Source organism: Mixophyes fleayi, chromosome 11 (assembly GCF_038048845.1).
Source record: "Mixophyes fleayi isolate aMixFle1 chromosome 11, aMixFle1.hap1, whole genome shotgun sequence".
Classification (NCBI taxonomy): Eukaryota; Metazoa; Chordata; class Amphibia; order Anura; family Limnodynastidae; genus Mixophyes; species Mixophyes fleayi.
Genome location: NC_134412.1, coordinates 52,618,729 through 52,641,881, shown reverse-complemented (window position 1 = coordinate 52,641,881; position 23,153 = coordinate 52,618,729). Strand labels below are relative to the sequence as shown.

Here is a 23,153-nt window from a genome sequence, read left to right as displayed (position 1 = left end):
GAATATGTTGGCGCTATATAAATAAATGATGATGATGATGAAGTGTAGATCTATAAAGGATTCCATATTATGAGCCCCCCACTAAAATTTTATATATCGGCAATAAGGACAAGAAAATACATAAAATACTAAACATAAATAAAATCTAACTTTATTTTGTACCCATAAATGTTTTTTGTTACCCTACCCAGCAATCACAAAAAGAGCAGCGCAGCTAAACAAAAAAGTAGTAATGAAATTAGGTAACCATAGGCAGAATTCCCTGATGCAATTATATAGTCACTAATTCATAAGAATACCTATTTTCCCAAACACTTAAAACTATACTATGCAAGCCAAAATAAATACATCACATCAATTAAATCAGGTAATAATCACTTCAGAAGTTTTTGTAACGATCCACAGAGTCCTCTACTCCCTTGGCCGCAATGTATCTTCTCACCCAACTTACATGCCAAAGATTTAAATCCTTCACCAATTCGCTAAACCCTTAAAATTGTATATTTTCAATATTTGGAAGGCTAATAGTAGAATTTTCTTTTTGTATATAATCGTCTGCTAGTGAATAAGATTGGATAGAAGCACTATTGAAAATACTAAGAACATAGGCAGAATACAAATTAAAGGAATAATTCCCATCTAGCACATTACTTTGAACTCAATTCGGACCAGCCAAGATGTGGATATCTTGGAGTCCTCACAGGGATTGATAAGTTAACATACAACTCGGTTTTAACAACACCCTGGGCATCTCTTACTACTAATTTTTCATGGTAGCTGTCTCTATATCTTGTCCCTGGCAGATTATCCCACAACTGGACTATACCTAGAATCCTTGTCTACCTACAATAACTATAAACTGCAATTGAATAGCGTACATGGTATTATATTTAATCAACTTTCATTGGAATAACCATGTCCAGCGTATGTTTCATTTAAAGTTAGACGGACGCATACAAAATTGGGTGAAACAAAACACATTTTTCAGGAAAGGAACACTTCCAGATTATTATATTACTGGAATTACACTATATATAAAAATATTATTTTACAGGTGTCCTACACACCTCCCATCCATTTCTGAGACTGTTCATTGGCTGAATGATAAAACAATATGAATAGGACCATTTTCTATCAGCCACCACTGCAAGAAGCTATATAGTTCTGTTGCTATTGAGGTTAAAAAGACAATGACATGATTAACTAGATAAACATTTTATTAAAGTCTTCATGTGTGGATCCAGAGTAAAAATAAGTTTCCTGCTTGACCACATACATGACCTTAAGATTAATTCCCTCAAACATCCCAAACTTTTAATTTTCTTGCTAAAACTTTATATACCACTTCTTGTAATTAATCCATGCAATCCAATGCAATGAATCTGCTAGCAGTACCTCTCTCGGCAGTGGATAACACAGTCTGCAACCATCATTTAAAACTCCCTTTTTATATGCTGGAAGAAGATACACTGCTCCTCTAAGACAATTGCTCATCTCCTGTAGCGCCCTGAGTGTAAAATTTTTGCTAACCATATATTTATAATGTCCTTGAATGTATTTGTATAGTGTAGCTCTTAAGTAAGTCTATTCCAAAGGACACAATCACAATTTGTAAAGACTTTCATTCTAATTTAATACCTCTTTTCTTTTTGTTAAGAATGTAACCTGTCTTAAACTCTCGTTTTGAATTCACAGGTGCCCAAATATGTACCCCATATTCCAAACACAATATATCCAGTAATCTGTAAAATGGTCATATTAATTAGACCCGTACCCTAGGAGATTATTAGCTCTTGCCAGTGCAGCTTTCTGTGTGGGACCGCTTATCTGGAAAGCCATTATTCACACAGAAATGATCACCAGCTATATATTTTACAGTCACTGCAAGAACCCCTGAAAAATAATGAGACAGGGTACACAAAAGACAATGTAGGGAAAGACAGTGCTTCAAATTATGAGGAAAAAAATTCCTGTGCTAATAACCTTACAAAGCTTAGCGTCATCTGTAAATAACGGACAATGCATAAGGACTCTAGTAAACAGTTTCTACACATTGCAGTGCCAGAGACAGGCATAGCAGCTGCAGCCATAGGACGTCATTGATAGTTTTGGCTATGACATGCAGGCACAGATCAATGAGGGCAATGGACTTATCTTTCTATGCACCTTTGAGTTCACACCGAATGTTTTAGCAATATATATTACAGTTTGATCTACATGTATTTCCGTGACTTGTACAACACTGACATCTGCTGATTAGTCAAGTATTAGACCTAGAAAATTAATGCTGTATTTTCCATTACTTTTGTATTTAATACTGTGGTAATAATGTACCTAGCATTTTGTTGTTGCATTGCAAATACAATAAACTGAATATTTTACTTGGTTTACTACACCTGAGGTAGTTACACTTGAGTCCCAAGATTGTCTAGGTATAGCAAAATTAGCAGGGTAGGGTTATAATACAGAGCACGCCAAGAAGAATGTGAAATACACTATAATTATTATTTATAGTATTTGTTGATATGCTGTGATTTTGCTATGAGCACAAAATTACTTGTAGTAAATTTGATTGTGTGGTTATATGTATTTTCCAATGACTCCCCCCTCTCATCAATCCAGTAAATCCTGCTTTGCCAGTGCAGACGGTTCTTGTATGAGCTGACTGATCTCTCCATAAGTATCTGTAAATAATGCTTAGATTTACTAGGGGGTAAGAGCCATTGAAATGTTATGTCTTCAAGCTGTGGCATGTGTGAAAAGATTCTGACTACAGGCTACATCTCTGGGTATGCCTAACATTCAATTGTATGGTGTTAAGACTGTTAATATTTTTTTCATCACTGCACAAATGTTAAGTGGAGCAAAATCTTAACGTTAAAGCTGGCAAAAATGCTGCAATAGCAGACAAGAGACACGATGTTGCAGCGTGTGGACCCAAAACATCCGCAATGCCAGTGAATGATCCTATTGATATCCATAGGATCACTATCACCACGGCTAGCAATGCAGACAGATGAGAACCGCCTCTGTGCGCTCATTTTACTACCACACTAACAGGCCTCAGTGATGCGAGACCGCTCAGCCTGAGAGTCAAAAGGCCAGATTCTGTCACCCACCCAAACTGAACAACCATGCTATTCCATGGCTCTCAGCACAAGTGGCATAACTGGCCCGTGTGTTGGCACCATTGGCTGAAAAGTGCACTTTGCTTGTGACTTAGTACAAGAGGTAAAATAAAGCTCTATCCCCTATTTATTACTCGGGTGCTAGTTACCTTTCATTGGTGACACTTGTGGCCCAGGGGGGACATGCACTCCAACACCTGGTCCCCTCCTGTATGGGAAGTTTTCTGGGCTGTACTTCTCACACAGCATTTGCATGAAACTCCTTCCGCAAGGTGGTTCCATTTCGGTTACCTGCAAGAGGGAAAATATATATTGAATTCCTCACTTGGCACATGCTACATTCACAGTAATTGTTATGTGCTCGAGTCCTAACAGCCAAAGCTCACTATAAAATATTGGACAGAAATGTATTAATACCGTCCTCAAGCACCTTCAATGGTTTTCAAGAATTCTCTATCAAAGAACATTACTGTTCCATAGATTAGACTAATTTACGAACTTCGTTAAAATGGCAATGAATGTGCAGATATATTTTTTAATTGACTCTTCTTGTGACTTATAGAAGGGTAATCCCATATCCTAGAAGTATTTCATTTAAAATGTACTGCGTAGGTATGTCAGACAGAATGCCTACAACGCTTTCTTCCTTCTAAATATCATGTACACTTTGCACTAGACTTTTCCTGTTTGTGCCATGCATTCTGAGCCAACATGGCAGCTTTAGCAAATAATTCCATGGGTATAAAGCTCTATTTGCAATTGTGCTGGTGAAAGTGAAATGACGAGGGTTTTAAAGAAAGTGCAAAGTAGGGAACACATTTTACCCAAGGCTGTTTGCCCTGCACAAAAAGCCACGGTTTTTAATTAGCTGCAAACATAAATTTGTTTTGGAGCTTATTACATGCACACTATTACACATTTAATGTAACACCATGTTAAAAACAAACATGTTAAAGACAAAAATGTGTAGCTACTGTACATATTGCACTGTACATATTTCTCTAGACTTTGCACCAAAAGCAAATAAATATTGCCTTGACATTATCTTTAAAACACAAAGTTCAGTGTTATTTTCAAACTAGTAGGTATGGCTGTGCTTGATTTACACAAATATCAATAAACCCTCATTTTTTTCCAAGCAACCCATCTTAATTGATACAGCCACTTGAAAGTGGTTAACTGAAAAGATAAAGAGTAAAAGTTGCTAACCATGTTACTTGTGTTTTTATTAACTCTCTCCATTTGTACTTCAGTGGGTCTCCTTTCAATGAATTCAGCAAGGTTTGACATTTACATTAAGTGTGAAGCTTTTTTGGCAACATTCTGTAAACCTCAATGAGCCCCATCAGTGGGAACGTTCTGATGCAACGGTTAGAAAGGACTTCCGGGCCCTGATTGGACGACTGTGCATGTCCAATCAAGAGCTGGCATCCATTCTAATCCAGTCTTTTGGATCCCATCCTCTGGCCTTCACGGCTGCTTACAGAAGATAAGAAATATAAAAGAGGGAGAGTAGAAAACAACTTTAACTATACTGAGTTTATCTCTATATCCTGAAAAATGCATATTACATGTATGGGAACTAAATGTGCTTAAAAACGCAATAGATGATGGTGGGGGAAAGAAAAAAAAAAGGTACAACTTTTTTTTTTTCTCAACCCTGCCTCCCTTCACCTCCAATAGTACATGTTTGGAGGTTTTCTCCATGAGAGATCATGTGTGATAAGTAAGGATCCCATCAAGGTAATATTGTGCTGGATGGGATTAAACATGCATCATGTGTTTGAACAGGAGCTTCTTTAATCCCTGCCTACAGCTGCTCCCAATAATAGGAGTAAGAGATCTTTAGTATACATTGCTTCACCCATTAAGTAGATATTAACATGATATCTTTTTTATTTTGCCTATCTTGCCAGAAAACATGATGCTTAAGGGGCCCAAGAAATTGCTGTACTGGGGGCCGGAAATTCCTCTTGGCGGCCCTGAATGCCACAAGGCAGCAAACAAATGCTGGTCTATGTTACCTTGAAAAGTGCAGCGTGCAGATAAGCTGAATTGTTCTCAAGATAATGCAGTATAAACACTCCCCCACCACATCCACACAAGAGAACTTAAGCACTGGCCTGTGAATTTCCTCACTACATAGTACAAGGCTTCATCACAAATTATGTTATACCAGCATAACCCATAAAGACGGTCTTTTTCATAAATTATTTAAGTTTGACTCTTTCCAGTGTTGTCATTTTTGTGTGAATTTGTGTTGGTTCAGCACTTTAAGGTATTTGAGTTTCTGTACATTTGCTTTCATTTTCCAATACAATTGTATGTTCTAATAAATTCCCTTTTCATTCATTTTTAAAAAATGTAACTCAATTTTAAGTGGTCTCCAACGTCTGCAAACTCAATAGGACACTCTGAATAATATATATAATAAAATAAAAAAAGCGGTGAGTCCTGGAAAGCACATGGACAGAACAGGATGATATTACGCTTTCAAAACTCTTAATAAACTTGAACTCCTTCAACAAATAGAATAAGAACTTTGAACTTTGCAACTAGCATACAAAGCTACAGCCTAAAAGAACAGGACAGTCAAATAAACCAATAAAAAAAACTTTCATGACGGCTCATTCACACATAAGCACTCGAAAAGGACGTGCGTTTCATGCGTTGCATTTTTACCAATACAATTTACTACACTTGTAGCGTATGTCAAAGCATAAGAAACAGGGTATGCTGTGCAATGATGGGAACTGCACCATTGATTGTTATTAGTCCTATTTTAATGTGCTTTGCATGTGTCTGTTAAAATGTGAAAAGTGCAATCAAAGCAGATAGGTGTGAACGAGCTCCTAATGTTCCTGCAAATTGTATTACTTGGCCAAATTAACAAGTATTATTTGGACTATAAAAAGGTAACTTACCACATTCCAAGACATAACCTCATTCCAGGACCACATTATTAAACAGCAATGTGCAACTTTAGTGTTCACTTTTCATCACTGTCCTGACGTTCAGCTAAAAAGCCACCAAGCTGTTTGTTTTTATTTGGCAGTTACAGAGCACTTGAAGACTAAATACTTCTTGTTGCTATGGAGAACCCACAACAGCAGCTGCATCTATTCACTTCTCCCCCATCTGCATAAAGGCTGGAAGCTGTCTATCAGGGATGAAGACCCTCCCACTGTCAGTTAGTATCAGGTGTACACACCTCTTCCTTGTGACTGATAAGGCAGCTCATAATTATATGAAGTTGCACATAGTCCTAGTTTGTAAAGATAAATCCCTTAGTTTTATTTCAGTTCTCACTTATGCACTAACAGGTCCAAATTCCTATGTATAACAACACTTATATAAGGTATTTCAAATGCAATCCTTTATGTTAGGACTATGTTACAGCAGGAACAGTATCCTTAAGAACTAACTAGGGCTAGATTTACATTTTGGAGATTGACTTAACTGGAAATAGGGTTCGTCTTTTTGCTTATAAAATTGGTGAACAAGTCTACATAGTATGGAGTTATACATGCCTTAGTAAAGGGAATGAAATCAACAAAATAAAAAGTAATCTACAAGGGCACTGCTTTACTAATTTATATAGTATGTCAGTGCAATTTAGTTGTAACTGGCTATAAAATGCAAGGAGATTTTTACTTTGAAACCCTGGTGAATACATTCAAAACAAACAATGTACTATATGGAAAAAGAAACAGAAACGTCTTATTGTAATGATAATAATAATAATAATAATAATAATAATAATGGGAATGTAAAAACAGAAAAAAAATACATGAAAAATATCTTAAAGCAATAACCAATGTATATATAAATCCAAGAATTTACATTAGAATTCATTGTTAGCTTTACTTTTCATTAATATAAATGTTAGCTGTGTTGTTTTATTCCTACTGAATTGACATCAGAAATGATACATACATACAGAAGAATTTATTATTTTTTTAATCTCCCAACACTGCTGAATGCTCAGGAGTTCATTTTAGATCTCTATCCTTTTTAAATGAATAACATTTATACAGTTATCACCTGCAGCTCTCCTCTTCCTTTGAGACTATTTACAAGCATATGTAAACACTATTTACATAGGAGACAATTCATGTAAATTACATGAGCAGCCTTTCTCTGTATACAGTCTAATACTACACTCTGGGTGCTGTTTTTTTTGAGCTATTGAAGCAGGTGGGGGGGGGGGGGGGGTGGGGTGGGCACATGCTTTTCATTAACAATGTTTTAATATTATTTATACTGACCATTTTCAAAAAATGTGTCACAATCAGAAGTAAAATGTACCACTTCCAACAAAAAAAACACTGATTAAATACACATGGAGGGCAGCTACAGGGTTAAAAAAAAAATCACTATAGGCACTCCTGTTCCAGGAGTGTATTGCTTGTTTATTTTGGGATGAAACATGAGTAAACCCAATGTTGTATAATTATTTATAACTCTGCATCAAAATCACTGATTTGCTAAAAGGGGAAACCAGTAAGGTGGAAGGTACGACCAGTACAAACGCCAAACATAAAAAAAAATCAAAGAACTATATTTACACCAAAAATAAAAAAGATAGTCTTGTATGAAACAGACAATTGAGGATGAAAATAAAATACTATAAAGCATAAATAGTTACATTTTCTGTATTTTCAGTTTTTGATAAAGAAGGTGGCATATTCGTATCTTTGATTATAAACAAATGACAGTATCTGCCATTGTTAAAATCCAAACAAACTTGGATGAATAGTTGAATGACAGATGATTCTTGGGCATGATGAAGCAGAATTACTTTCATATATTCTACTTCTAGCAATGATCTGTGAGCATTGTCAGAGTTTATAGATAACAAATTCCACTTGGAAAATATCAGCGAATGTTCCAAAACCTTCACCAGTACTAAATTTACACTGCCTACATAAAAGTAACACAGCACATAGTAACCCGAACTAACAATGTTTCCAGATGTAAACAAATACTAGTCTACAATAAGACCAACTACATTGCTTAGATACCTACATACTGTAATTGTATTGCTTGTTGACCTCTGCACTTATGCTTTCAATTGAAAAGCTCAGCATGAAAGATAGCTGAGAATTTTAAAACTTATTTTACGGTCTTCTGTCTGCATTCCTCTTATTTATGTTTGCTGACAGTAACTAAATCTATATCATCCCATCAGTACAATAAATTTTTGTCAGAAGAAAAAATGGTCTAAAATGATTTTACGGCTAGGGGATTACAGTAGTTACCTACACGGGATCTCTGCATGATCACTCCACCTGAACCCTAGACACTATAAAAACAATATAACGAATACCCCAACAGCAGAGTTCCTGTTCATGTGAGGACTTGTGAAATGCAATCACTCTATACTGATTGCAATTGGTAGTCTGGTATTGCTTGGGTACATCTCTCTTGTATTATAAAGCTGACCATGGTCCAGTCCTGCTGCTAGGTGAGAGCACCAACATGCAAAATAAAAAAAGGACACTGTCCAATTTGTACATACACATGGGCGACGAAACAAAACTGATTAAACTGTTCAGCCCCTAACAGACAGATAGCGGGACATCCTCTGACCATAATATTCTGACTACAAAATGATTATCAGGCTATACGCGGTCGTTTTCAGCTCACGCATGCTGTGATGTATGGAAAGGCCGGCAATAGGGAACACAAACTAGAGGAAAGAGCATGATCTCAAAGAAAAATACCATTCATGTAGTTACTCTGAAAAGACAAGATAACCACAAAAACCCAGCAGCAAAAAGCTAAAGCCTTCTCCAGAACCAGAAGAGGAGGTAGTTAATGTAAATAGTAAAAAAAAACAAAAAACCAGTCCTAGTAGTCAGTAGCTGACTGTCTTAAAGCAGCAATCCCATGAAAAATAATCAAGTTTTTTTTTTGTTTTTTTTTTATAAAAATTAAAAAATTATTTACCATTTCACTTGTTTTCTTCTTCAGGCTGCTATTAATGATTTTTGTTATTCTGGACTTCCATGGTAACTACTGTCACATGATGTAATGTGCAGAGACACTTCGGATTACGCGTCTGAACTCTGTCTGCATTGAGACATCCTCTATCTCCCCCTCTGCCATCAAATGACATGCTGAGAGCAGACTGTGTCTGGCAGCCATTTCTGTTTGCCAACCAAAGAGTTTTTGAAATGGAGATAATGATTTGTAGGAGGCTAACTATAAAAGATCAGATGCATGCTGAACAGGTACCTAACATGCTAATAAAATGAAAAATATAAGTGCGATTGCAGCTTTAAAAATTTCTACAATGACCAATTTATCTTTCATCTCTCCATCTTCCACGGTCTCTCATCATTCCAGCCATACCACACCCCTGGTAGCTTCATAGAAATGCCAGTCGCCAATGTTGTAATATTTTTGGCTGGTAATGTAATCTTCCACAGTCTCTCATCATTCCAGCCATACTACACCCCTGGTAGCTTCATAGAAATGCCAGTCTCCAATGCTGTAATATTTTTGGTTGGTAATGTTTAATGTTAATGTTTAATGTTAAATGCTGGAAATGGCCTTGCAGTAATCATGTACACTTCCAGGAGCAGCAACAACTATTGTTCAGCAACTTTATGTATCACCTCTTACATTGTAAGCTCATATGGACAGGGTAATCTTTATCTCCCATTTCATGTCATTGTACATAATTGGTTTGTATTATGATCACCTCATAAAACAATGATAATCATAGACAAAGCACATGAAAAATGTGGGAAAGTTTGGAAAACTAGAAACATGAAACTTACACTTTAATGTTCAGAACTGACCTTTACATTTATCTTTGAAATTTAAAGCCAATTGAATATTTCACAAAGCATAGCAGGACTTGTTATGCATGAATACCCGCTTATTGCTTCCTCTAACAAGGTATCAGCAACAATGGCCTATTTCTGGACAATGTTAGTATGTGTAGGGTGGTTAACAAAATTTGGCCAAGTGACAGATGAGCAAAGGGTTTTTAATATAATTATTATTATTTTACCAACATATACTGCAACAATGTATATGTCGGTACTATTTCTAACTTATATACAGGCACCAAAGTTCCTGCACCAGTGGAGCTTACAATCTAATTACAAACCAGCACCAATGTAGTTAAAATCCAATAAACCTACCAGAAACTCCGTGGGAAGAAACAGGAACACTGGAATTACACCCACACACAAGTGTTAGAACATACTTCATGCAGCTATGGCAGTGCTGGTATAGAGTGTGTAGGCAATGACGGAAATCCTTAAGATAGTTGAAAAAAAAGAAAAAACATTCAACTTTACTGAATATTCTGATTTAGAAGAACAGCAGACATACAAATCATCATGCAAGAGATAAAAGAATGGTATGGAACTTTATGTATGGTTATTACAGATAAGTATTCTGTTATTGGCTTTTCCAAACTGAAAGAAGCCCACTCTGGCCCGATGATTGCACAAAAAACCTACACTCAGCCGGCATCTGACCGTTTGGTCAGATATCGTGTGAGTGTGTATAGTCAGGGCCATCTTTTCCATTGGGCACAATGGGCAGGTGCCCGGGGGCCCCACGGACAAGGGGGCCCCATAGGCAGAGCTCTTAATTAGAATAAATAATTCTGAAAAACAAAAAACCTGCAAAAAAAACCTTCAAGGGTCACTGAGCAAGTACATCTATCTCTATATCTGTATCTCTATACATCTATATCTACATATATATATATATATATATATATATATATATATATATATATATATATATATATATATATATATATATATATATATATATATAGGGGCCCCGATGCACCATAATGTTGTTAAGATGGCCCTGTGTATAGTGACACGATGATCTGAAGTCGTCCCAAAGTGTCGATCATCGCTTCATTTGGTTGGATGTACTGTTCAATATTTTCCGACCAACCACCGACCGATTATGTAGTGTGTATGCACTCCTGATCACAATCTCCTTAGAGTTTACAAAGTCATGTTCTTTTCAGCCGATGTTAGCGATGAATGTCCCGATGACTAAATGTAGACAGTGCTGTAAAAGGAATAATTCGTTTGTTCGTTCTGAGAGAGAATGTTTTGTTTCAGAGTCACAGAAGCTAACAAAATTCGTTAGGACATGTGGATAGCTATAACAAGGCGGTTTTAATCAGTGTGACAATAATGAATGATTGAATGAATATTGTGCTGTCATTCTCTAAAGACTAGAGGAACAGATGAAGAGCACAGATCTGAAAGTAAATCGTGTCAGTGTGTATGCATGAATCACCAGACTGAACACACCTTCAGTCGTAGGTACAATCCTTTAAGATAACACATTGGTCGGAAAATTCTTCATTTGTACCTAGCCTACGACTTTGGACTTAGACACAATTTGCTGTGCACAGGAAAAGCGTATTCCCACATGATCGCAAATATGTTTCAGATATCTTTGGTTATGCTAAGCTACTGAAACTTTTCTAAATGTAGTTAATGGTATTAGCTACACTTTTAAACAGGGAAACATTTTCTTGGTTTAGTGGTCCTTTAAAAATTTTATTAGTATTTGACATTGATTTACTGACTGCATATGCCCCTGCCACTTTTACTAAATGCATTTTAATTTGTTATTGTGTCCTTTTGAACACCATCAGATTGCTCTTTGAACATAACTATACCAAAGGCAGAGTGTTTAGCAGAGATGTGTCAAAATCCAAGAATAGTGGAAATAAACAAGTCTGTCTGACATTATAAATAAAAGGCTGACGCCTCCCCCCCAAAAAAAAAAAAAAAATAGTAATATATTTAGTAAAAGATGTAGAACACATACAAAAAGTCAACAAATTAAATTAATCTAAAGGTAGAAAAGATTGTTTTAAAGAGACAGTATATCCACAAATGGAAGGTGGTAGAGCAGATCCAATTGAAGCCAATTCTTTTATACCCACCAAAACAAAGAAGGTAAGAAGAGGAAGTAGAAAAACTAGGTGGGACCTATGTATGGATTTTGAAGAAGGACTCAACTTAAGGGATAGTAAAATGTAATTGTCATATGATAACTAGAATCAGGGTAGGTAGGGAAAGTCATATTTAGGACCACTTCATATTATAAAGCTGGTACACACTACAGAAAATGACTAAAGATGCGATTTTTGTAACGATTTTACCAACGACTAAAAGTCCCAATGAGCATCCAGATTTATGCGTACATACCTACACGATTTACCTTCAGACCTGTGATCTTCGTCTGTCTTAACCATCGACTCTGCACGCTCTATAGAGATCTGCCTACACTGCTGTTCGTGAGTACATGCACACTTCCACATTTGTCAGACATTGTTCCATCGTGGATTGTGATTTGTAGTAAGTTTATAAGACCAAATCAAACGATAAGATGTGCTTTGGTGCGATAAAACACAATCGTGGGGGAGTACACACTAACGCAATACCTGATCAAATGGTTGAGTACAAACCAGGAGATTAGTACTATTTGAAAGCAAGATCAAATATTTTCCACTGAGTAGTAGATATGGTGGTTTGTACAGCGGTTATTCACTGAGAAAACGTAAAGTTCCATCATAAAGAGTGTACAACTGGTGGTTTTACTCGACGTGATGAAATAAAATCACTGTACATAAATAATATAATGAAATAGCCATGTAGAAAGATGCGGAAGACACAAAGGGAATTTTAAAACAAACAATCCTATAAAATAATAATCTTCATTAAAACTGAGAATTTTTTTTAGTGACTTAAGGGTCTCTTGTATTGGGCGATTTGTTTTCCACAATATCTGGAAGTGCAGAAGTTTAATATAAATATTGTAAACTTGTTAGGCTACTTTTTGCCAGCCATGTTACACAATGTTGTCCAGATATTCTCCATGCCATACACTGCAGAAGCCAATCCGAGTGCCCAATAATGTGCATTGACATTGGGGAACAAGAACACACAGCGCGTGATGTAGAGTTGAACTTACCCCAATTTCACTCTAGGCAAGCGCCCAAAGAGGACGGCTGCATATGCACGAATGCAGACTTAAGCTATCTAACACTTGCGCCTCCTTATGACTTGAGGGGTGGTATGGGGGAGGTAAGGGATGTGCAAATACCATTTGAGTACAGTATGGTCCTGTTCACACAAATGTGGGTTATGCAGACCTGCAGAAGCATGTATTTACGCCTCTTAAGAGGAGTATCGTTGGCACCTTATACAGGGCAGCAGCAAATACACGCTGATAATGACTTGACATAAACCAGGTGCATAATACTACCAATGTAGAGCTGGCCAGTAATTTATGCCCTTTCTGCGACCAACTCTGCATCAGTCCCATAATCTCTATCTTAAATTCATGTTATTGTTTCAAGTATTAATTTAAGTTGTACATCGATGGCTAGCCAAAAGGTATATATGTAGAAAGACAGACCCCACACACCCTTAGCTCAAAGCTATAACTTGAAAATGACTAACCTACTAAGGGGCTATCCTTAGGAACTAGGACCACAGAGTTACAAGACAGTTGCAGATTAATGATGTTTAAGCCACATTTTATGAGGATCTGTACTATGCCATAGCGTTAACCATTTGTATCTTAGTGGGGTCAATGGCATGCCACTCCCTTCCTTACCTAGTCACAAAAAGTTAAAATTGTTTTGCAAAAAAATACCAAGTAGAATCATGAAACAAGGGAAATTAAGCAATGTGCTTTACCACCTCTCTAGCAGGTTCCCAGTGGCATCAAATACACTTTAGAACAGATAAATCTATACAAAACATACAATAGCAATATTTTGTGGCAGTGGATGCTGATCACAAGCGATTTTGACTTGAAGCTGTACGTGAGCATTCACAGGTCCAAATCACTTCTAAAGCTTAGTCCTCATCTTTCAGTTTATGTCACCACAGTTCAAACTGCACAGGATATTTATTTTATATATTATTTTCAAGAGAAAACTAAGTGCACAGGGTGATAACATAACATATGAGGCGCAGGGGCAAACGCAGGATTTGCAGAGGGGGGTTTCCACACCACGCCGCCAGTGGGCATGACTAGCATGCATGGGGGCATTGCTATAATTTTAGAGTGCTTGGCTGCTCTCCAACTCTCCCTATCCCCATAATATACATGGGCAATGCTGCATGCACTACAGTTAGGTGCACGCAGCTCTCTCTTTTTCGAGCAGAGCTGTGTGAAGCGGGGGCAGGGTCCAGCCACCTCAATTATACAGTGCCCCAGGCTTGGAGGGGGGTTTCCAGGCACTAGGAAACCCCTCTCGGTTTGCCTATGAGGAGATTTATAGCACCCAAATATTGCAAGGTTCATCAACAAGTATATGCTCCTAATGACTTGCATGGTTTATATAACACCTTCCGATTAACATATTCTTTGTCCAGTGCTTAGTGGATGCATTCACTCCATGGGGGTATATTTACTAAACTGCAGGTTTTGAAAAAGGGGAGATATTACCTATGGCAGCCAATCAGATTCTAGTTAATTATTTAGTGCATTCTACAAAATGACAGCTAGAATCTGATTGGTTGCTATAGGCAACATGTCCACTTTTTCAACCCCGCAGTTTAGTAAATATACCCCCATGACAACAACTGTAAAATATCCCTCTATTAATTTGAATGTGTGTGTGTGTGTGTAGGATTTCCATGTCAAGAAGCACCAACAGAACTGCTCCAGATCCATTCTCCATGTCAACAATTCGGGAGATTTGAAAAGAATGCAGCAGTGTGTTATTTTCAAACACATGCCCTAACTGGACAGAACAGACTTAGTGCAATAACTGTATGTGTTAGAAAATTACACAGTACTGTTTTGCACCTCTTCTCCAGTTGATAACACAGAGAGAGATACAGTACCAGCAGGAAATAACACAACTGTAGGTCTCCCTAGCATGTTAGTTGAGTAGAGAGGAACTGGTGAAGCTTGGGCAGGGTGAGTACTGCAGAACTGTGGTTGTTTCAAGTCTCAATGAAACATTGCCATTTCATTTTGGTCATATTATCACTAATCAGCTGATACTACAGTAGCATGTTTAGCAAGGTTTCTGCTTTATTATTATCTGATGGTTTAAAAAAAAAAGATCAAAGTATGCAAAAAGCCCACAAACATTTGAACTTTCATCTACATTACTAATCTAAAGAAATAGCAGGTGTTGGTTAGATATGGATGTTTTTTTTGCATGTTAACTCACCTAACCTGAAAACTGCAGGTGCGCACTACAAGTGTAGCGTGGGTATGAACATATTTCCAGATATAGAGCTTCAGTGATGTCACAAACATTCTCTTACTTTGACAGCTGAAGACCTTCCATCCTGTCACATATATCCTCCTTCTCTCCCTCCCTTGTGTCTCTCTGTCTGTCTACCCCACCCCTTAGATTGTACGCTCCTTCGAGCAGGGTCATCTCTCCTCCTGTCTTCACCACTTTTAACTCTGCTCTCCAGCTACCTTGCCCCCCTCCTCCCTGTTCCCTCTTGCTCCCTCCTCTCTGGGGGTTTCCCTGCCCTCCGTGCCCTCTTGGGCTCCGCCGTATGCGGGACCTTCCCCTCTCCCCTCCCCTCTAGCTGTGCTTTGAGATCTCGGAGTTACTGTGCATTTTGTTTACTGTATCGTGCTGTCTCACCTTGTATTGTACTTTGTTTGTCCCTGTACGGCGCTACGGATACCTAGTGGCGCCCTATAAATAAAAATTAATAATAATAATAATAATAATAATAATAATATAGCACTGTTTCTTATATACTGTATCTATACACCAATATACACTTTATCTACCGATACATTGTGTATTATTAGTCTTGAACATATATTTTTTTAATAAACATACTACATTATATCATAGGCTGTATTCACTAAATGCTTTAAATTGACTCACACCGAAACCTGCAAACCAGATATAGTTGTGGGATATCTATAGGTTCTGAATGGGCTAACTATTCTACTACAGGGATGTGCAACATCAGGAAGCCAAAGGATATCAAGCTTTATACCGTTCAGTTAATATTAAATTGGTAGTTTGCATGCTCATCATGCAAACTGAATCTAGCTACTTTAAAGCAGTAAGCAAAAATAAATAAAAACTTGCTATTCATGTCAAACAGTTTTGTTTTTTTAAAAAATATCAGTGACTGGTGGGCCCAGAAGAGAAGTCCCTTTTGTTGTGCTTGACCTTCTAATTGTGAAGTGTATCCAATCTCTAGCAGAACCACAACGATAGTAAATCAGGTACACAATGAACTATTGTAGAGTTGCTTGTTTGGATATAATCAGATGCTTTAAAAAATAGCCAACCTGATTACTAAGACAAATAATATGATTAACTTACAAGCAAACTTAACAACATATACATGCTTTATATCTTAAGTGAACGGAGGCATATAAAGCAGTAATCGCATGCCCGCCGGTAGTAACGGTACTAAATACCTGCACCTCTCGGGGACTCACCACGCATGTGTCAACAAACCTTGCGTCGCCAGAACGTGCACATTTCGCGAGATTTCCCAGCATATGCGCTGTTGGCTGCTGCAGACTATCCTGCCTCGAACGCATCTGCTATAGACAGTCACGTAGCTGTCATTGCTGTGCGCAATGCGCATGCGCGGATGTGTCATACCGTTGGTGCAGCATACGACACTGATAAGAAATAGCAGTTTATGGAAAACTGGTTCAAAGCAAGAAACGTGAAGTTTCTCCGAACAACCAGAAAATGTTTGCTTTAATTTTCCAAACTGCCATATTAAAATTGAATTTAAAACATAGTTGCCGTCTGTCTGAAGTATTCCGGGGCATTCCCATCTGTGGCCCTGGAAATGCCCTTGTTTTTAAGTATTGACCAACTGCACAAAAATACTGTTTTTCTGCTATTTAGATGCTATTTTTACCAGCTATTCTTATTATCTAGGCTTAATATTAATGAGTATTTACTTTTTTTTTTTAATAAAAAGTATATCATAATGAGAATTGTAGTGCTCCAAGGTGCACCAATATAGTATAATGTTGTAACTAGAGATGCTCACTGATTCCTGTGAACTGGTTTTGGATCTGGATTAGCTTTGTGTTTTGGTTTTGGCAAAACCACCGTTGTGTGTTTTGGTTTTGGATTTTTTTAAGAGAAAATCCTAAAATATGCTAAAATCACATAATTTTGCTCTTTTTTTGTTGCTACATTATTATCAACCTCAATAACACTAATTTCTAGTCATTTGCAGTCAATGTAGAACACCTCACAGATCACAATATTATTTTCATACACTTTCAGACAAATACTACAGCGACCTGGCTGGATGGTAAGCGATAGAGCAATGACACAAACACATGGCAGTTCCTAGCACATCTAGAACACATTGGCACACAGTAGTGGCAGAAAAGAATAATGGGGGTCTGCCCTCTCTCCCACCCCTCGCTATGTTGGATCTTATAAAGGAATTCAAAACTCCCGAGATCCGACGACATCACTATGACGTTTTGCCTCATTTTCAATTTCGAGGGTGCGCGACAGTAGCCGGCTCAGTACTTGGATCCCCTAAGTTCGGGTGTGTTTGGTTCTCGAGGAACTGAGCCTGAGCATCTCTAGTTGTAACCTGTACAGATATGCAGACTACTCAGCAAGGTGTACCAGGAAACTGCTTTCAAATGTTGACAGCTTTGTTATTTGCTATGGATTACACCACTTTGTTTTCATTTTCATCAGTTTCATGATGTATTTGTGACTTAGGAAAAAGTATTATGATTTTAAGAGGAAAGACTTAGGGGGGATTCAATTATGCGCAGAGTGCTTTCGAAACGTACTGAAGGCACTCTGTGTTACCACAAAATAGCAGATTTCTCTTTGCCCCGCAATAAGGGGGCAAGGAGAAATCCGTGATTTTGTAGTACCGTAGAAGAACATCACTGCTAATTACATTTCCCCATCAAGGGCATATTTAATTAGCTGCAATGTTCATGCATTTTTTACGGTAATTCAGTACCTCAACATTGTAATTTTCCTTTGGCAACCCTATATGGGGTGAAGGGAAATCCATGATGTTGCGGTAATGCAGAGTGCTTTCACGCCCGTCCCGGAGGCACCTTCCGCACAATTGAATATGCCCCTAATAATAGACTTGGAGAAAATCAAGAAAGGGTTTGAAGGACCACAAAACCTAAAATACAAATGTATGCCTGTAAAAGAGCTATTATTAACCCTCGAAAATATATGTGAGGCTTTAAAGAAGTTATCAAAACTGAAGGTATTGATGAGTCTCATTGAAGGTATTGAATCTTATTGTTTAGATCAGGGGTGTCCAACCTTTTAGCTTCCCTGGGCCACATTGGCAGACGACGAGTTGGTTTGGGCCGCACATAAGATACACTAACAATAACGATAGCTGATCATCCAAAAAACCATAGAAAACATAGTTATATATATATATATATATATATATATATATATATATATATGAGAAAAAAAGTGATATATATATAATCACTTTTTTTCAAATCCTCCTATACTTACCTTTCAATCGCCCTGTTCAAAAAATCCTCTCTAGTTATTATACTATAATCACTTTTTGTATTGTTTCAATGGAATATCATTTAAGTCAGGCATTGTATATCAGGGTGCCCTGACCAGGCCTGCGGTACCTGAAATATACACCACTGTGACCCCAAATTGTGACCTGTTTTGATAATTACACCACTATGTTAGTTAAGGGATAACAACTTATAATGGGCCAAAGAGAATAATATATAATGCCCAATTAGTAATACAAGTAGAAGTATGTAGCAGGGAGAAAAGGTCCATGATGCTCCAGGACCAGGTGACTTTTATTCACTGGTCAGCGTCCCTTGAAATAATAAAATAAATCCCCCTTAACTTACCTTTTAATCGGCTTGTTCTCCTGTCCTCTTCTCTTCTTTTCTCCAATTCTGTGCTGCTGATTGTTCTTCTCGCGCGGGTGTCTCCTCTGTGCTGCGCTCCGCAATGGATGTTGGGCGTGATGACATCATGCCCGACATTCACTGCGAGTGCCGCACGGAGGAGAAGACAAGGGAGGGAGCCGGAGTACCAGCTGACGTGACCGCGTGACCACAAGGTAAGTAGTTTCTTTTCTTTTTTTTTGCAGGATTTTTTTTTTCCATTAAGAGCGCTGCCCCCTTGCCATAACCAAAACTCCTTCTGGACCACATTTACAGGCGTGCTGGGCCGCATGCGGCCCGCGGGCCGTGGGTTGGAGAGCCCTGGTTTAGATCATGTCTCACTCACATGGTGAACTTTACTAATCACTTTATTTTTTGGGGAGAGCCAGTGGCATATTAGTCAAACCAAGATTCCCGTGACCAGAGCCAAATTTAGACCTCATGGGGCAAGATACTGTTTTGGGGCCCTGTCCCTGAAACAATCCATAGCACTATATTTTTTTAGCATAAAACATACTACTTTTAAAACCTACTAGAAAAGATAATACACACAATTTTATACCAACTTTTCAACTACTTACCTAAATTTCACGAGCTGCGGCGGTTCGCCACATCCTGGCGTGAACTAGCAGCCGTGCGTGTGCTTTAGTTTCTGTGCTCTGTTATTATCCTTGTGGCATAGATGTTAGAGGTCGTAGGGACATCCTCCAACACCAGGGGGAGCTCTCATATGATTTAAACTGATTCACTTATATTTTTATACATGCTTCCTGGTTATGTTATTACCTATGCTAGTTCTAGCTAGTAATTAATTAGCTGCCTCCTGAGGCTGATTGTCAGCCCTGTCCTCCTCTGTCCTGATTGGCTCTTAATACTATTTAAGGCAGTTAGATCTGAGCCTCACTGCTGATTATAGCGTCCTGTCTCTAGTACTGCTGCCTGCTATTTGTTCCTGTGTTTGGTGTTTAATCTGAGATTGATTACCTGTGTATGACCTTTGCCTGTTCCTGGACTTTGAACCTGTGATTCTGACCCTGACCCTGATCTATTGCCTGAACCCAGATTCTGAACCTCTGCTAGTGACCCTGACCTATCACCTGTCCCTGGATCCTGAACCTGTGCCTGTGACCTTGACCTTCTGCCTATACCTGACATATCCTCTGGTGCCCTGCCGAGTCCGCTGACATCTGGCCTGTCGCTACTCCGTGTGCAACCTCCTATACCTGTGCGCTACTGTGTAAGCATAAACACATACTACTCTGAGCATAAGACCTGGGGGCATCTGAGTACCTGTGAGCACAACCAGTCTCTACGAGAAAGGCGGCTGCTAAAGGTGAAGACCTTGTCAACCTGTTCTATGTGTTTATGCCGCACTGGTAGCCATAACACTAAAACAGAGTGCAAATAATGTTGTATAAAATTATTTCTTAGATTTAAATACCTTATATCAGACAAAGTACAAACAATGTTAAGTTTGCACTTTGTCTGATATAAGGCATTTAAAGCTTAGAAATTGTTAACCCAAATGTTTCTGTGACTTAATGATTGACATAAAACAATCTTTGACAAAGTAAGCTACATTAACTGTAAACGCCTGATATCAGAGAAAGTGTAAACAATGTCATACCAAAAATTCCCTGATTACTATACACAGCTCTAATCAATTTTTTCACATATATAGCATATATACAGGGCCGCCGAGAGGGGGGGGGGGAGCGGGTACATTTTACCTGGACCCGGGCTTGCCAGGGGGCCCGGGCCGGGCCCTCGCGTGCAAATTTGTGATTTATTTTTATTTATTTATTTATATTCGGCGTTTTTTGTTTTTTTTTATCTATTTTTTTCGGGGAGGGGGGCGAGGGGTCCGTCGTTGGTGGGGGGAGCTGGAAATAAAAAAAAATGTCAATTTTTGGTGAGTGTTGTGCCCAATGTAAGGTGCAGGCTCTTTGTGTACACACTGCATTCTTTGTATACTACACTGTGGTGCTAGATGTCTTAAAAGTCAGGAGTGCTGGGACATATGTGACGCTCTGGTGAATTCAGGACCTAGTGATTTTGATGTGCTAGCCACGCCCCAACGGCGCATTGCCATGCCCCCAAATGTATGACCACACCCCTAAAAAATTTGCACCGCCAATAGGCTAGCCCCGCCCCAATGACGCATTGTCACGCCCCTGAATGTCTGACCACACCCCTAAAAAAATTTGCGCTGACATAAGGTGCCCTCCATCACGGTTTTAACCTTTCACCATCACACTGTGCCTACTGCCCCTTCATCATTACACTGTGCCCCTTCATAATCATACTGTGCCCTCCTTTCTCATTACACTGTGCCCCTTCATAATTACCCGGTGCCCTCATTTATCATTACACTGTGCACCTTCATAAGGTGTTCTAAGTGCTGTGGGCACTAGTGCTAGTAAGTGAACGAAGGAGTCGCATTGACTCTTTGGTTGATTTTTCCACTCACTGGTCAATGATCCTAACGCCTGCTGTATGTTCTGTGTATATGGTCAGTGAAGTCTGACCACAGTGATGCTGTATTGCTTGCACAGTAGAAACACAAGACGTCCACTTTGGAGTGCAAAATGAGCTGTAGATCCGCATTTTACTTTAAGGTGCGTCTAGAGTTCCACAAATGTGTGTGGGATTGCTCTATATCTGGAAATATGTTCATACCCACACTGCACCTGTAGTGCACACCTGCAGTTTTCAGGTTAGGTGAGTTAACATTATGCAAAAAAAAAACCATCCATGTCTAACCAACACCTGCTATTTCATTAGATTAGTTATGTAGATGAAAGTTCAAATCTTTGTGGGCTTTTTGCATACTCTGATCTTTTTTTTTTTTAAACCATCAAATAATAATAAAGCAGAAAGCTTGCCAAACATGCTACTGTAGTATCAGCTGATTAGTGATAATATGACCAAAATGAAATGGAAATGTTTCATTGAGACTTGAAACAACCACAGTTCTGCAGTACTCACCCTGCCCAAGCTTCACCAGTTCCTCTCTACTCAACTAACATGCTAGGGAGACCTACAGTTGTGTTATTTCCTGCTGGTACTGTACCTCTCTCTGTGTTATCAACTGGAGAAGAGGTGAAAAACAGTACTGTGTAATTTTATAACATACAGTTATTGCACAAAGTCTGTTCTGTCCTGTCAGGGCATGTGTTCGAAAATAACACACTGCTGCATTCTTTTCAAATCTCCTGAATTGTTGACATGGAGAATGGATCTGGAGCAGTTCTGTTGGTGCTTCTTGACATGGAAATCGTACACACACAAACACATTTAAATTAATAAAGGAATATTTTACAGTTGTTGTCATGGGGGTATATTTACTAAACTGTGGGTTTGAAAAATTGGACATGTTGCCTATAGCAACCAATCAGATTCTAGCTGTCATTTTGTAGCATGTACTAAATAACTAGAATCTGAGTGGCTGCTATAGGCAATATCCTGTTTTTCCTGGAGAGAAGTGGCTTCTTTGCTGGCCTTCTTGACACCAGGCCATACTCCAAAAGCCTTCGCCTCACTGTGCATGCAGATGCACTCACACCTGCCTGCTTCCATTCCTGAGCAAGCTCTGACTGGTGGTGCCCCAATCCCCCAGCGGAATCAACTTTAGGAGACGGTCCTGACGCTTGCTTGACGTTCTTGTGCGCCCTGAAGCCTTCACAACTATTGAACCTCTCCTGGAAGTTCTTAATGATCCAATAAATGGTTGATTTAGGTGCAATCTTACTAGCAGAAATATCCTTGCCTGTGAAACCCTTTTTGTGCAAAGCAATGTTGACTGCACGTGTTTCCTTGCAGGTAACCATGGTTAACAGAGGAATAACAATGGTTTCAAACACCACCCTCCTTTTAAAGCTTCCAGTCTGTTATCCTAACTCAATCAGCATGACAGAGTGATCTCCAGCCTTGTCCTCTTCAACACTCTCACCTGTGTTAACGAGAGAATCACTGACCTGATGTCAGCAGGTCCTTTTGTGGCAGGGCTGAAATGCAGTGGCAATGTTGTTTTTGGGATAAAGTTCATTGTCAAGGCAAAGAGGGACTTTGAAATTAATTCCAATTCATCTGATCACTCTTCATGACATTCTGGGG

General features: G+C 38.6%; 1 protein-coding gene across 3 annotated transcripts in view; it reads right to left on the bottom strand.

The window, feature by feature from the left end:
* TECTA (tectorin alpha) overlaps positions 1–16,702 on the bottom strand; it is a 354,553-nt gene extending 337,851 nt beyond the window's left edge. The window contains exons 1-2 of one of the 3 annotated variants that reach the window (XM_075190732.1): positions 16,584–16,702; positions 3,278–3,419 (exon numbers count right to left, since the gene is read on the bottom strand). In XM_075190732.1, coding sequence (XP_075046833.1) covers positions 3,278–3,419; positions 16,584–16,688 — 247 coding nt within the window. In that variant the 5' untranslated portion in view covers positions 16,689–16,702. Of the gene's footprint in view, positions 1–3,277; positions 3,420–6,052; positions 6,268–16,583 lie in introns of those variants that run through there. The other 2 variants (XM_075190731.1, XM_075190733.1) reach the window with 2 other exon arrangements.
* Positions 16,703–23,153: the final 6,451 nt, after the last annotated feature.